The sequence below is a fragment of the Sesamum indicum genome, linkage group LG5, assembly GCF_000512975.1.
Source record: "Sesamum indicum cultivar Zhongzhi No. 13 linkage group LG5, S_indicum_v1.0, whole genome shotgun sequence".
NCBI classification, from domain to species: domain Eukaryota; kingdom Viridiplantae; phylum Streptophyta; class Magnoliopsida; order Lamiales; family Pedaliaceae; genus Sesamum; species Sesamum indicum.
Window position 1 is genome coordinate 7859099 of NC_026149.1, and position 15133 is coordinate 7874231.

Consider the following 15133-nt stretch of genomic DNA (forward strand, 5'->3'; position numbering starts at 1 on the left):
AAAAAAAAACAAAGAGGTAAAGGTATAATATATTGCAAGTGGGAAATGCAACTTTGTGCGACTGTTCCTTACGCTATAAACTACTTATTTTTGGGTAGATTATGGAGAAATCGAGTAAAATTAGATTTAAATACTAATTTTTAATTTTTATAAAATTATAAGTATATGTTTTGAATTTATAGTTATAATTATACGTATATCCTCTTTTTAGAAATAAAAAATTACAAATATAGCTCCTCAGAGAATGTATTTGTAATTTGATAAAGATAGGGGTATTTGCATAATTAAACATAACCTTAGGACTTATCGATATAATTTAATCTGAAAATATTAAATAAGGGACAAGTTTGAAAATTTATGTATTTTTCTTTGCTTGATTCAGCATTTTTCTTCCAAATCCTAATGAAAAGGGAGTCATGTGTAAATTGAGAATTTTTGGAGGGAGTGTAAAACGTAATTTCAAAGACTTTTTAGGAAAAAGTGTAATTTAGTATTTTTTTAGGGGAATTAAGTGTAATCAACCCATTTTATTATATTTTTCTAATTTATATATACACATCACATGTTTATAAATAGCATAAATAACATAAATTTTATACGGATGACATGTATATATTCAATGAAATAAGAGATACCATAGAATTTGCAAGATAAAATTCAATCTGCATAAAACCAACGTAAAATCTTAAATTTTAACTGCAGTTAATAAATATACGTCCCGATTTTAACTATTATCAAAATATTTATTATGATTTTCAATTATGATAAATAATTCGACCTCGTCTGCAGAAATAAAGACTAATAGTCGTGGCAGGCTATGGTTAATTAGTCATGCTTTATACCTTTGACCATATCAATAACAAAAACCCACATTTTTGTCGATGGATACCGATTGTTTAATTAAAATTCATGACGTAATTCTAATCGATTTATGTCAAAGAAACAAAAAGAAAAAAGAAAAATCCTTTCTTTTTATCCCATGTTTCATAAATTTTAGAAGGGTCCAATTTTTAAATAATTTCTAACTTTAGGGGGTAATGCATTTTGCCCCACAAGCTTTTGATTTGTATTTTTAAAAGTGTGAAGATTTTAAATAATTTAGGTGGTTTGTGTGTGTGTGTGTTTATAATTTTTAAGCTTAGGTGGTTAGATGCATAAATTTTTTAAGTTTAGGGTAACATGCACATGACTTAAATTATTTCAAATTTGTCCATGGAATATTCTACCAAAAATGAAATTATGAGTGGAAATATACCTCTTCACAGGTATTTATATGTGTTGAAGATGTGTAAGATTAATTTGATTAGAAAATATTTATTTGATCTGTAATAACTCAATAAATATAATTTTTTATTTAATTTTTTAATATTAATAAATTTAATTAAATTTTAATTTATAAAAAAATATTTATTAAATAAAAATAAATATTAAAAAAATAAATAAAAAATTATTTAAATTATAGAAAATTTACGTGTGTAAAAAAGAAAAAAGAAAAAAATAGAGCGGACCACCAAACCCCCTCAATCAGCCACCACCAACTTCCTCCTCCCTCCACACGCGCAGACAGACAAACACACACCAGCACGCTCACTGTGTGTCCGCCTATACATATATATATATAGTATAGATATACACGCCCACATATGTCTCCTCCTCTTAATTGTTCCACTTATAGTAATTAAGCACCTAAACCCAGCTTAAATTTGCAGCTATGAGTTCCTTCTCCTCCCTTCAACCCACCACCACGCCGCCGCCGCCCGCCGCCACGCGCACCTCCCTCCTTCCTTACCACTGTGCCCACCAATTGTCTTTCTCTTCCTTTCCAGCCCAGCGACTCCATTCCGGCCGCCGTCACCGCTTCCGGGTCCGCGCAATTGATGCCGCTCAGCCCTATGACTATGAGGCCCACCTCGTCAACCGCTTCACTCAATCCACCAAGTTGAAAATCGCTATTGTTGGGTTTGGGAACTTCGGTCAATTCCTGGCGAAGGCGTTCGTTCGCCAGGGACACACGGTTTACGCGCATTCGCGATCTAATTACCAGTCTATCGCTCAATCGCTCGGCGCCGCCTTCTTCTCCGATCTCCACGACCTCTGCGAGCAGCACCCGGACGTCATCCTCATTTGTACGTCTATCATTTCGACTGAATCAGTGCTCAGAGCTATGCCCCTCCAGCGCTTAAGGAGGAACACGCTGTTTGTTGATGTTCTGTCGGTCAAAGAATTCCCGAAGAATATTTTCATTCAACATCTTCCCAACCATTTCGATATTCTCTGCACTCACCCGATGTTCGGGCCGGAGAGTGGGAAACACAGCTGGCAGAATTTGCCCTTTGTGTTTGATAAAGTGAGGATTGGGGATGAGGAGTCGAGGGTCGCCAGGGTAGAGGCTTTCTTGGATATTTTCAAGAAGGAAGGGTGTACTATGGTGGAGATGACTTGTGCCGAGCACGATAAGTACGCAGCGGGATCGCAGTTTATTACACACACGATGGGTAGGATCCTTGAGAAGTTGGAGTTGGAGAGTACTCCGATTAATACCAAGGGGTACGAGACTTTGTTGAATTTGGTGGAGAATACGGCTAGTGATAGTTTTGACCTGTATTATGGGCTTTTTATGTATAACAAGAATGCGATGGAGCAGCTGGAAAGGTTGGATTTGGCATTTGAGGCGTTGAAGAAGGAGTTATTTGGACACTTGCATGAGGTATTGAGGAAGCAGTTGTTTGGGAAGGCAGAGGAGGGAGGCTTTCGGAGGCCCATGCTGGCTAAATTGCCGAAGAATGGGACTCCATTGTTGCCACCTCAATCAGAGACTTTGAGCAACAAGAGCAATTAGATGATTTCTGTTGTATTAGGTATGCACCTGTCTTTCCAACATGATACCTTGATTGAAGGGATTTGTTCTTTGGCCTTATTGTGAGTGAAAACAATGAAATTAATTGATGCATCGATATAATCAATCTATTTGTATAGCTTCCCTGTCTTGATTGAATAATGCAAAATAAAATGGAGTAGGTATTCTTGGGTCTTTTTAAGTGCATCACATATGCTGGAACGATCAATTTCAAAGTATAGGATGCGAGACAGATTTGGTACTCTTCTATGTTATTGATAAATAAGGTTAAAGTTGCTTCTGTATCCATATAACAAATGCGTTCATGCCAAATATAACCACTTGCTTGATGCATACAAACAGGGGAGTGAACTATAATTTTTAATTTTCTATTCTCCAAAGCCATGTAATATTAAGAAAATGATGTATGGCAATAAAGCTAAATGAAAGAAGTGGAAAGAGAAATTGATATTGCTAGTGCATTTGGAATTCTATTGCCATTATGTACTGAAAACGCCAATTCATTGCCTGGCATCAATACCTCACATGGAAGAGCAAACATTGGGACATGGATGGTTGGTTGACATGATCATATCTGTACTATGATATGATCAAATTCTACTCTCGTTTGATTCTTCCCGTTTTATCAATACAATACCCACAAAGCATGTGGTTAAGACTTCCATTCAAGGCTGTGCTGAGTTTACTTGATTATACGTAGATCAAGTTTAGTTTGAGAGTTGTACTTATTGTTATGTGCTTCTCAGTCTTTCCTTTTACTTTTGAGAACTCCTTGAGAAAGGTTCTGCAGTTCTGATGGTAGTATGAAGAGGTTTGTCCACTAATTAATTCTAGCTGTGTGAAGTAGGAAACTCCTAGCGCATTCCCTTGTGAATTTGATGTTGGGAACCCCTGATCAATTATACCTATGTTGGTTGAGCTGAAAAAAAATGTCATATGTTGGCTGAATTGCTGAAGATATTGGAGTCGGGGTTTGGAGTGAACGAACATGCTACGGCATGTATAAAATTGGTCTTTAACCTAAAAACTGAAATTTCCTGTTTTTATTTGGTGTATGCTGCCCTATCTGTTGTACTGTGGGGTGTGGAGGGTTAATCGGCTTTATCATAAATGATAAGCTGATTGAGAAGTCTTAGTAGGAAAAGAGTGTACTTCAATGGGATTAATGCTGTGTCCATAAATATTGGCTTTCTTAAGAAAGAGAAACTTTTGGGAAATTATAGTTTGGAAGATGAGAACTTCATGGGGTTGAGGTTATATCTGGGAGTATTAGGCATTAATTCATCAGTGAGACGGGACTGCTAACATAACTGTTGCCTGTTACAGATCTAACTGATTGGCAAAATTGCAAATATTCATAATGCAAAGTAGATTCCGATACTCACCTTCCTCTCGGCTAATTAATAACTAAGAGGAAGATTGTTAGGGGAGAATTCAAGAACGCTGAAAGTTTTCTTGATGTTGAAGAATCATCTTCACTATGATCATGTCAAAACCTGGCTGTAGATGAATCACGCTTTGCAATTATCTATTCCTGCAAAAATCACCAAGAGCAGACTTGTAATTACTCTTGGTATATGCAAATGTATCTGTGGAACAGTTTGAGCATTCAATCAATGATAATTTTATTTTACTGCAAAAGAGTGCATTGTCTAGAAAATAATTCTGAGAAGATTATGGCAAGATACATCACACCACTTGCATACTTGGATCTTGAGAATTTGCTATCTTTTGGACCAATCTTGTGTTAATATGTGGTCCAAGTATGAGCATGCTCAAAAGAACCACCTCTCTGCGGGTGTATCTTTGAGAATGAACCAAAATTACATCGAACTGTTGATTTGTTTTGTCATTACTACTTGCCTCACTATGTTGCCTTGGATACTCAGTTCATGTCTTTAACTACATTATTGATTGTACTGATTCTAAGGCTTAATACTTCTCTGGTATTTCCAGCTTTGATCGGCAGACAGATGTGTCACCATTTCCTGGCTCTGCATATCAAGGTTACTCATCCTGGTAACAGACCAAAGGGTGATGGAGACATTCAGTGGTGTACAGACGGTAGTGTAACTTATCACTGAGAGACTCTTTTCCTTGCATTCTTTGTTGTGCCTCTTTTTCCCCCTTTCCTTTTTCTTTTTTTCATGTTTGTCTATTTCGCACCGTGTTGTAGTCGTTTATTAACGGAAATATATTGTATGGTCCAGCTTAATCGTTGTCATGGAGTAGCTGTCAGCCAGAGCTGATATGTTTTATTTCTTGATGAATTAATCTAAGTTGGGAATGTAATGTCTGATCAATGCTCATCCCTTTCTCATGTTATACTCTTGTCTTTATCATGTTCTGCGTTCAGTGGAACTGGTAAAACATTCTCACTTGGACTGAAGTATGAAGAATTCTGGACTTGTATTTTCCAGGTATTAAACCAACCATGGTAATTCTTGTTATATATCGGTACGCGATTCCTATGATCAGCTGCTCATGTAGTTTAAAGGTACCCTCACATTCATCATAACCAGAAACCCAGAAAAAGAAACTAAACTCTAACTGCATCGATCGGCCTCTTAACCTGCTGATAATAGTGGAAATAACTCTCCGTGTAGTTCTTTATTTTCTTGAACGCTCTCGGCCTCCTCTCATCCACAAGTTCCTCCACCGGCCCAATCTCTTTTGCAGGATCCGGGGCGCAAAACATAGCAAATGTGTTCCTCTCCCTTGTCGAGTTTGTAAGTGCTCTATGCACCGGGCTCTTGAATATCCCATTGCTCATTATCTGTGTAAAAACGAGCGACAACAATAGATCGTAAGAATGCTCGTATCATGCTAAACAAGGTAATGGCGATGAATCCCATTGAAGCGACTCTATATAAGGCAAAACGCAACAGACCCCTTCTGGGACTGGGAGTCACTGTCATTACTATGTCTCTCTCCCTTTTTGAAATTGCTAAAGGCTTTCCTTCAAGTTAATATTTATTGTACCATATTCGACGTGCGTGCATAATTCAAAATATGAAACAAAAGAAAAATAAAATAAATAATTGATCATGACTGATATTTTCTTAAAATAACATTTCAGTAATTTTAAATACAAATGAATAATTTTTTTAATAGAAAAATTCTAAAGAAATGGTAATTTAGTGTAAAAACAAATATATTTAAAAATATTGTGATCAACATATATCCGAAGGTGATTACTCTAGCCCCTCCACACTTAATAAACAGTATAGAAAGACCACCAGTTGTGTTAGAGCATGGAGTAAATTTAGAACTTGTGCAAATATCACTAATCATCCTTAAAATTTACTGTACTACTCTCGTCCTTGAGACTCGATTGATACTGAAAATTTAGAGGCGGAATCGGCAATATATACATAACAAGAACTATGAATTAAAATCATTTTAGTCAAACAATATATACATACCTCAAGTTGGTCCCCGACGTTAACAACCAGAGCGTAAGGCATTATAGGAACACGAAACCACTGATTATCTTTCAGCAGCTGAAGCCCTTCTACTTGTTCGTCTTGCAAGAGGATGGTTATCCCTGAACCGTCTGCGTGTGGTTTGAGCCCGACAACTAGGTCCGGCCTCGCACACGGTGGATAGTAGTTGAACCTTGCGTACATCGAGGGTCGCTCCCCAAATTGCATCACAAAACTATCCTCTGGTAAGCTTAATGACCTTGCCATTGCTTTGAGGAGCTGGTTTTCGATGTGTCTCAGCCTAGCAGTATAGTCATACAACATATCTCTGCAAAATGAATGACATATAGGGTAAATTACAACGATACATTCTGGCGTTCATTAAGTCTAATTGTATAAAACACCATTCACGATGCAGAACTTATAAGGACACTCCATGATCGACAACCTTTTACGATGGGTAGTTATTTGTGTAATTAGATCTAACTTCAAAGGTATCAATGTAATTTATCCCGACATATATATCTTTCACACCATCAAATTAGTACACATGGAGAGTAACAATTAACACGGGATTCATCTGTCGTTGTGCATGATGAAGTCGATCCGTTTCACTGTTTGGAACGTCGAAAATTACCTGAAAGATACGGGGTTTTCGGGCCAATATCTGAGCTTTTGCTGATCTTGCGGATGAACTAAAAGATACAACCTATCAACCCAATCGAGGAGTTGGTTGTCAAAGAGAACCATATCATTGCCATAACCTTCAAAGTTATCGCTTGGCCTGGCGTACTTCTGCTTCTCCCCCGTCGGCAAGTGGAAAAATTCTCTGGCGAGCTCGCGCACTTGATCTAGGAAGGAACTCTCAATGCCATGGTTTACTGCCTGAAATCCAAAAATGTTGGCAGTTGACGTTTCGAACGTTGCTTCATTGTTCTATGTATTATGTATAGTAAAGGAAAACAAATGAACAAATTCGTCTAGTTATATATAACTATATATCTTGAAATTAGACATAATTATAAATACTTACTTGTTATTTAAAAATTATCAATACTCTATGATTTTAACGACTAGCTCAATCTTTTAGTCTCCATTAGGCATTCAGTTTTTTATGATGAACTAGCCAAATGCCATTGTCGACCATGAATTATATAGTATTACTTATTTTATAATTTTTTTTCAATATTTTTATAAATTAAGTGAACAATATTTTTACACTTAAAATTTTTTTTCTGTCCACCTCGTTTGTTTTTTTTTTACACTTTTTCAAATATTTTCTAAAAAAAAAAAGAGAAAAACAACACACCAACAACAAATTTGATAACTAAATTCAGGTTGTCCATCCAATGATTACATAATTTCATAAAATATGAGAAGTTATTTATAATTTTCAAACAATGAGAAGATATTTATAATCATGTCTAATCTCAGGAAAGCATGCTATAACTTACCCTATATATTACTCCATAATTCATGTGAAAATTAATGCAGTAACCAACCATAAAAGTTATTTTCCAAGGGCAAAATAATCAATTCATATTATGCTTTTTGTTATTGATTGATTCTGTTATATTTTTGTTTTTGGGTTATTTGTTTTCTTGATGAGAAGTTGAAAATTAGTATATTTTAATAATGAGTAAACTTTTGTAATTATTGTAAATGTATATGTAAAACATTAATTATAACATAATATCGATTCAGTTATGTAATCACTAATATATATATACATATATACTGGAAGTATCAAAATCCAAAGGAATATCTCATTAGGGGTACAAATGGCTTCCTCACAATAAGAATAAACGGTCAAGAGATTCTCACTATTATATATTTAATGATAAGTTGCGCTTATTTGTATTATTTTACCTCTAGTATATTATGATAAAAATCAAAGTACGTAAATTAAAATGCAATCTCAAAATAAATTTCTACTATTCATATCAAAATAAAATTAAGGAAAAATCGTAGTTTTTGGGCCCATATGTTAGAGTGTTTTTCAATTAATCCCATCTCTTACGATCTTATGGGAAAATTGAATCTTATTAAATTGAAAAAAAAAAAATTCATGCCAGGATCGGTGTGGGAGAACCTTATAGGCATCCTGGTGGTGCCAGTGCTGGACAAACATGACAAATACTTAGGTCTCTCGTTGGTTGTGGGCTGATCTAAGAGAGCCGTCTTTGAGGGGATAAAGGAGTGGATTTGGAGAAAACTTTAGGGGTGGTCGACGAAGAGGCTATCACAGGCAGGACGAGTTGTGATGATCAAATCAGCTATCCAGGCTATACCAACATATGTTATGAGTTGCTTTCGGCTCCTGGACGGTCTGTTGAAACCAGATTGAGAGTATGATAGCGGCATTTTTTGAAACCAAGATGGGGATCGAAAAGTCCACTAGATGTCTTAGAGTAAGATTTGTCAGGGGAAGAAGGAAGGTGGTCTTAGGATTCGCAGATTGAAGGAGTTCAACAATGTATTGTTATGTAAGCAAGCATGGAGAATGGTATCAGCATCAAACAACTTGTTGCATAATGTGTATAAACACAAGTGTTTTTGGAATGACTCCTTTCTAACGGCATCAGGAGGCGGGCATCCCTCTTATGCATGGCGGTCGCTAATGGCGGCTAGGCCACTGTTGTTGGTAGGAGTGAGGTGGGCATCGGGTCAAGAGGGCTCGGATTTTCAAAGATCCTTGGATCCCTAAACCATCCACTTTTTAACCAATTTGATCAGCCCGCACACTATCGTCGAGTACCACCATGATGCGCTTTTGATGGCAGAGGGTGGCTGAAGCTTAGAGCTGCAATTGGCAGAATTTGAGGCATATGATGTGGAGTGGTTTCGGCTAACGAAACTTGACTGAGGGGTGAAGGACCGACTGTACTAGCACTTCAAAAATAAGGGGTCTTTCACAGTTGATGTGGTCGAGGTTTTTTTGCTAGGGAATAAATCGGGATTTTACCACGACGGAATTTTACACCAGGTGAAATATAGTTTCCGCCAAAAATGTGTAATTCTCAAGAATGAGGGGTCTTGTCAATGAATAGTCACCTTCAGGGCTCTCCAAAACTATTTCGGCCCCGCTTCCCGTCGACGTTGATGATCCATCGACATGCAGACTCCAGGAAGGTGTAGAGATACTCGCTTCATCATATGCCAACTCTACAATGAAGTCAGCTAGCTCCTGTGCCTTAATGGCTGGTCTTGGTTGAAATTCGACACCAAATTCACTTAACTCTACAGCCCACTTGACCATTCTTCCGGAGACCTCCAGACTTGAAAGTACTTGCTTCAGGGGGTGATTCGTCAGTACTACTACTTGGTGCAACTGAAAATATGGCCTCAATTTTCTGGCTGCGGTGATTAGAGAGAGGGCTAGTTTTTCGATTTGGGAGTACCTGGATTCGGCCCCTTGCAGCATTCTACTGACATAGTACACGGGCTGGTGCTCTCTGTTTTCCTGTCGTACCAAGACCGAGCTAACTGCATCTCCAGAAATTGCCAAGTAAAGGTAGAGGGTTTCTCCGATTCTTGGTTTTGTCAGTAGAGGCGGAGAAGATAAATACCTCTTCAGCGCATCAAATGCTTCTTGGCTAGATTTGTCCCACTCAAATTTTGCTGCACCGCGAAGTACTTTGAAGAAATGCAGTCCCTTATCCGCAGACCGCGAAATGAATCTATTCAGGGAAGCCAGTTTTCCGGCGAGCGTTTGCACCTCTTTGATTGACTTGGGAGGGCGCATATTCATTATAGCGCTGATTTTCTCGGGGTTCACCTCTATACCTCTCTCAGAGATCATGTAACCGAGGAATTTTCCCCCTCGCACCCCAAAAGTACACTTGGCGGGATTCAACTTCATGCCGAAAGCTTTTAGGATTTGAAAACACTCTTCCAGATCCTTGACGTGATCTTGTTCTTTGACACTCTTAACCAGCATGTCGTCTATGTATACCTCCATGTTCCGACCTATCTGGTTTTTGAACATGTCGTTGACGAGTCGTTGATACGTTGCTCCGGCATTCTTGAGGCCGAACGGCATGACATTGTAGCAGAAGATACCTTGATCTGTGACGAAGCTCGTCTTCTCTTGATCTTCAGGCGCCAACGAAATTTAGTTGTATCCTTGGTACGCGTCAAGAAAACTTAACATTTCACATCCTGAGGTCGAGCCAACCAGCAAATCGATTCGCGGGAGGGGGAAGGGGTCCTTTGGGCATGCCTTGTTCAGATTAGTGAAGTCAATGCAGAGACGCCACTTTCCGTTTGGCTTCGGGACCAGGACGACGTTAGCTAACCATTCCGGATATTGCACCGGGCATATGTGCTTTGCTTCCAATAGTTTATCCACCTCCGTTTGTATTGCTTGACTTCTCTCCAGCCCGAAAATCCTTTTCTTTTGCTTCACGGGTTTTGCTTCGGGGTTTACATTGAGCTGGTGAGTGATGACGCCGGGTGGGATTCCATAGAAATCCGTCATGCTCCATGCAAACACTTCCTCATTTTCAACCAAAAATCGTGTTAAACTCTCTTCAGTAGGCTGACACATTTCCGTGCCTATCTTTACGGTCTTCGCACCATCTACGGAGAGATGGATTACCTTCAGTTCCTCCACGGCTTCGACTCTCTTTTCCCCACAAGGTGCTCCCACGTACTCTTCGGGGGGGTCCGTTGTCTCTCGTCTCCCGTCGGTTATTTTTCTCTTCATTTTTCCATTGGTCGCGTCATCCGTCTTCTCGCGAGATCTTTTAAGTGTATTCATATAGCACTCTCTCGCCATTCTCTCGTCCCCTATCGCTTCTCCCACGCCGTCAGGAGTGGGGAATTTCAGCTTCAGGTGGTAAGTAGATGCTATCGCTCAGAAGAGGTTCAGGCTCGGTCTCCCCAAGATGACGTTGTAAGCGGGTGGGGCTTTCACCACGAGGAACTTCACTAATTTCGTGGATCTTTTTGGATGAGAACCGAGGGATAGTGGCAGCATCACCTCCCCCATTGGTTGGATCATGTCCCCGCTAAAACCCGTGAGAGGGGTATTCACCTTCCGAAGTTGTGCATTATCAATTCCTAACTGGACATATGCATCGTGGAATATAATATCAGCAGAACTTCCACTATCCACCAAGATTTTCTTGACCCAGAAGTTAGATATTGTGGCGGAGATGACCAAGGCGTCGTTGTGCTGATTCCTCGTAGGGTCTAAGTCCTGTTTGCCGAATGAAATCTCATCCTCTTGCAGCGATCTAATGGTGTGAACTTGGATAGGGGCTTGCGCATGACTCCCCCTAGCTGCTCGAGTGAGGGCCCTTCTAGCATTGGCCGAGTCGCCCCCAGCGGGGCCACCCGAAATCACGGCGATGACCCCTGCCGTGGGTTGGTTGTCGCCGTTTCCAGCTTGTTTGGAGGTTGATTCGCGGGGTTGGTGCTTCGGTCCCTGATTTACATATTCCTTTAAATATCCTCTTTGAATCAACTTTTCGATCTCATTTTTCAGATGGTGGCACTCCTCCGTAGTGTGGCCTCTGTCCCGATGGAAACGACAGTATTTGTCGGACTTGAGCCTCTTAGGATTGTCCTTCATCTTTTTTGGCCATTGATTGATCAGTCCCTGCCGCTCAGCTACGACTAATATCTCTCCTCTGGGGGCATTCAAAGGGGTGTAGCGGGCGAAACCAACTGGAGGTACATGTTTGCGTTCCTCCTTCGTCTTCGGCTCTTTCTCTTCTTCCCGACCCTTCCTTTTGTTGTTGAAGGAACGATCCATCGCGTTCGACTCCTCTATGCGGATGTATTTTTGCGAGCGTACAATCAAGTCCTCCATAGTGCTAGGGGGTTTGCCGGCTATAGATTCCTTGAATCTTCCCGGTTGTAGATTCTGCTGGACGATACTGGCCAACAACTCTTGATTGACGTGAGGGACCTCATGAACCGCATCTACGAATCTTTGCATGAAGTCTCTCAGGGTCTCGCCTTCTCTCTGGCGAACAGTAAACAAGTATGCCGCTGTTTTCGGGATCTTTTTGTTCATAGAGAAGTGGTGCAAAAAACGCTGAACCAACTGCTCGAGGCTGGAAATAGTTCCAGCGGACAGTTGGTTGAACCAGGCCAATGCGCACTTCGAGAGTGTAGTACGAAAGACTTTACAGTATGCGGCATCACTCAGATCATACCAATCAATCTTGGCATAGAATTTGTCTAAATGTTCTTGTGGATCTCCTGCCCCGTCATATTCTGGCAGATTCGACACCTTGAGACCGGTTGGGAGCGCCTCGGCTAGAATATAGGAGGCGAATGGACTTCATCTCGGAGGTGCCACAGCCAACGGCAAGTAGGAATCCTCGGCTCCCTGAGTTGGTGGGGGGGCGGAGGATTCTCGATTAGGGAGATTCCGGTTGTGAGTTTGCGCTACTTCAGGTCTGGAAATCCGACTGTATACTTCCTCTCGCCTCTGCCCTCCTCCTCGGGACCCGAGGATATTTCTCGACTTCTGCGAGGGGAAGGAGGGGGCGGGTTCACTGGTTGTTGCGCCACAAATTGGGCCACGGCTTCGGGTTCACTGGTTGTTGCGCCACAAATTGGGCCACGGCTTGAGCCGCAGCTCGTGTGGACGCATCTCGAATCAAGGTTAGCAAAGCCTCCTTTGTCAGCTGAATCATCGGCTCTTGGGGGGGAGCATCCGGGGGGAGTACTCCGGTTGGGGGTACAGCTGGAGATTTCTGATGGAACGAGGGGACTCCTCCATTGAGGGGTGTCTGCTGGTGCGTTAGGGGGGTTACCTCCTGAGGAACTGACTGTTCGCCAGGGGGGTTCTGTTCCATTCCGTTTGCCTGGGCTTCTTGGATGGCGTCTAGATCGTGCACGTCATGAGCTCAGGACCTGGTCTGCATGCTCAACGTCGAGGTAAAAGTTTCCCACAGACTGCGCCAATGATGTGGTCGAGGTTTTTTTGCTAGGGAATAAATCAGAATTTTACCACGACGGAATTTTACACCAGGTGAAATATAGTTTCTGCCAAAAATGTGTAATTCTCAAGAATGAGGAGTCTCGTCAATGAATAGTCACCTTCAGGGCTCTCCAAAACTATTCCGGCCCCGCTTCCCGTCGAAGTTGATGATCCATCGACATGCAGACTCCAGGAAGGTGTAGAGATACTCGCTTCATCATATGCCAACTCTACAATGAAGTCAGCTAGCGCCTGTGCCTTAATGGCTGGTCTTGGTTGAAATTCGACACCAAATTCACTTAACTCTACAGCCCACTTGACCATTCTTCCGGAGACCTCCGGACTTGAAAGTACTTGCTTCAGGGGGTGATTCGTCAGTACTACTACTTGGTGCGACTGAAAATATGGCCTCAATTTTCTGGCTGCGGTGATTAGAGAGAGGGCTAGTTTTTCGATTTGGGAGTACTTGGAGTCGGCCCCTTGCAGCATCCTACTGACATAGTACACGGGCTGGTGCTCTTTGTTTTTCTGTCGTACCAAGACCAAGCTAACTGCGTCTCCAGAAATTGCCAAGTAAAGGTAGAGGGTTTCTCCGGTTCTTAGTTTTGTCAGTAGAGACGGAGAAGATAAATACCTCTTCAACAGTTAAGAGTGCATATCGCGCTACCTCCACCTTTGCTGATCTGTCATGCACAAGCGAGATCGACAGTCCTAATGCCTGGAGCTTCATTTGGCGTGTTAAAGCAGCCCTTGAGGTCCTCCTCTTCGCCTAGAGGTGTTTCCACTCAGCACTCCCAACCAAAGCGAACCTGTGATTTACGTCTCTAGTGTGGCGATAGGGAGGAGAGGCTAGAACACGTGTTAGTCGAATGTACCTTTGCGAGACGGATATGGGACTTAACACATATCCCGTGGAGATGGGTGGCCCGTGAAGGTCTTGGCGCTGACGTTTGGATATGATGAGCTCACAAGGGGTTGGACAGAGAGGAGTTCACCACGTGCCTCATAGTATGCTGGGAGCTTTGGTACAACAGGAACCGGTGCGTGTTCGAATCGGATAGTGGGGAGGCAGCAGCGGTGATGGGTGTCGTGGTCCAAATGGGTCCAATATTTAGTTTGCCCGATTGATAAGTTCTCTAAGTGGATTCATTGGCTTTTATCCATTATAACAGCTGAAGGTGTTTTGGTCGAAATATATGGGATCAAAAATATATTTTTTTCTAAAATTAATTAGTTAGAGCCACCCATTTTAAATTTTTCAAAAGCATTTCTAATTTAATAAGATTGATAAATTTTATTTAAAACTTATTCATGATTTTTATTCTTTTATACATATATATATATATATATATAATTTTTGAAGTTTATATTAGTATTTTATAAATCATTCTAATGTTATTATTTTTAAATTTTATTGTCCCTATATTAATAAGTTTAATTTTTAAAAATAACTTCTAAAAATTAATCATGTAAAAATAGTATCTGTCTATTTATGATTAATGTCCAAGTAATTTAGAGGAATCAAGATTCTTAAATAGCCTTTTTTTATAGAAATTTATGTTCTCCAACTAATTTCAATTTATTATTTTATTTAAATAAAGATACAAACATCTTTTCATAATAGAAACAAACATATGGGAAATTTTTACTTTTATATAATATATATATATATATATATAGATAAAGATTTAGATAGGTTTTTACTCTATAAATTAAATAACACAATTTATCTTAATAACTTTTTAAGAATTGTCCTAAGATGTTGGCTCCACTAACACATTGATCTTTCCTAGAAGATCACATTTCTTAAATAATAATGAAGGAAAAGTATTATTTTAATTTGTTAAGTATGCTTAATTTTAAATTTTAGTCCGACAACTATATTTATTTTTGTTTAGGTCCAGTACTTAT

General features: G+C 40.0%; 3 protein-coding genes across 3 annotated transcripts; 1 reads left to right on the forward strand and 2 right to left on the reverse strand.

Annotated features, from left to right (window-relative positions):
• On the forward strand, positions 1548-5166 carry LOC105162242 (arogenate dehydrogenase 2, chloroplastic-like). Its single transcript, XM_011080236.2, has 2 exons — positions 1548-2858; positions 4814-5166. The coding sequence occupies exon 1, from the start codon at positions 1712-1714 to the stop codon at positions 2837-2839; it is 1128 nt and encodes a 375-aa protein (XP_011078538.1). The 5' UTR covers positions 1548-1711; the 3' UTR covers positions 2840-2858; positions 4814-5166.
• LOC105162312 (protein SRG1) lies at positions 5250-7760 on the reverse strand. The gene is made up of 4 exons (XM_020694096.1): positions 7737-7760; positions 6920-7218; positions 6283-6610; positions 5250-5633 (listed from the first exon to the last, which is right to left on the reverse strand). Exons 1-4 carry the CDS (start codon positions 7758-7760, stop codon positions 5397-5399), a joined length of 888 nt encoding a protein of 295 aa, XP_020549755.1. The 3' UTR covers positions 5250-5396.
• LOC105162313 lies at positions 11141-13952 on the reverse strand. The gene is made up of 3 exons (XM_011080323.1): positions 13857-13952; positions 13342-13750; positions 11141-12552 (listed from the first exon to the last, which is right to left on the reverse strand). The coding sequence occupies exons 1-3, from the start codon at positions 13950-13952 to the stop codon at positions 11141-11143; spliced, it is 1917 nt and encodes a 638-aa protein (XP_011078625.1).

Bases quoted from the DNA above. Each gene is read 5' to 3' on its own strand.
- LOC105162242 (XM_011080236.2), top strand. From the start codon at position 1,712: ATGAGTTCCTTCTCCTCCCTTCAACCCACCACCACGCCGCCGCCGCCC.
- LOC105162312 (XM_020694096.1), bottom strand. From the start codon at position 7,760: ATGAATTATGGAGTAATATATAGG. The intron at 7,219-7,736 runs GTAAGTTATAGC...CATAATACATAG, and splicing joins ATTATGGAGTAATATATAGG to AACAATGAAGCAACGTTCGA. The intron at 5,634-6,282 runs GTATGTATATAT...GTTTTTACACAG, and splicing joins ACGTCGGGGACCAACTTGAG to ATAATGAGCAATGGGATATT.
- LOC105162313 (XM_011080323.1), bottom strand. From the start codon at position 13,952: ATGAAGCTCCAGGCATTAGGACTGTCGATCTCGCTTGTGCATGACAGA. The intron at 13,751-13,856 runs GTATTTATCTTC...TTGGTACGACAG, and splicing joins CACTCTTAACTGTTGAAGAG to AAAAACAAAGAGCACCAGCC. The intron at 12,553-13,341 runs GTGACTATTCAT...CCTATATTCTAG, and splicing joins AGTTTTGGAGAGCCCTGAAG to CCGAGGCGCTCCCAACCGGT.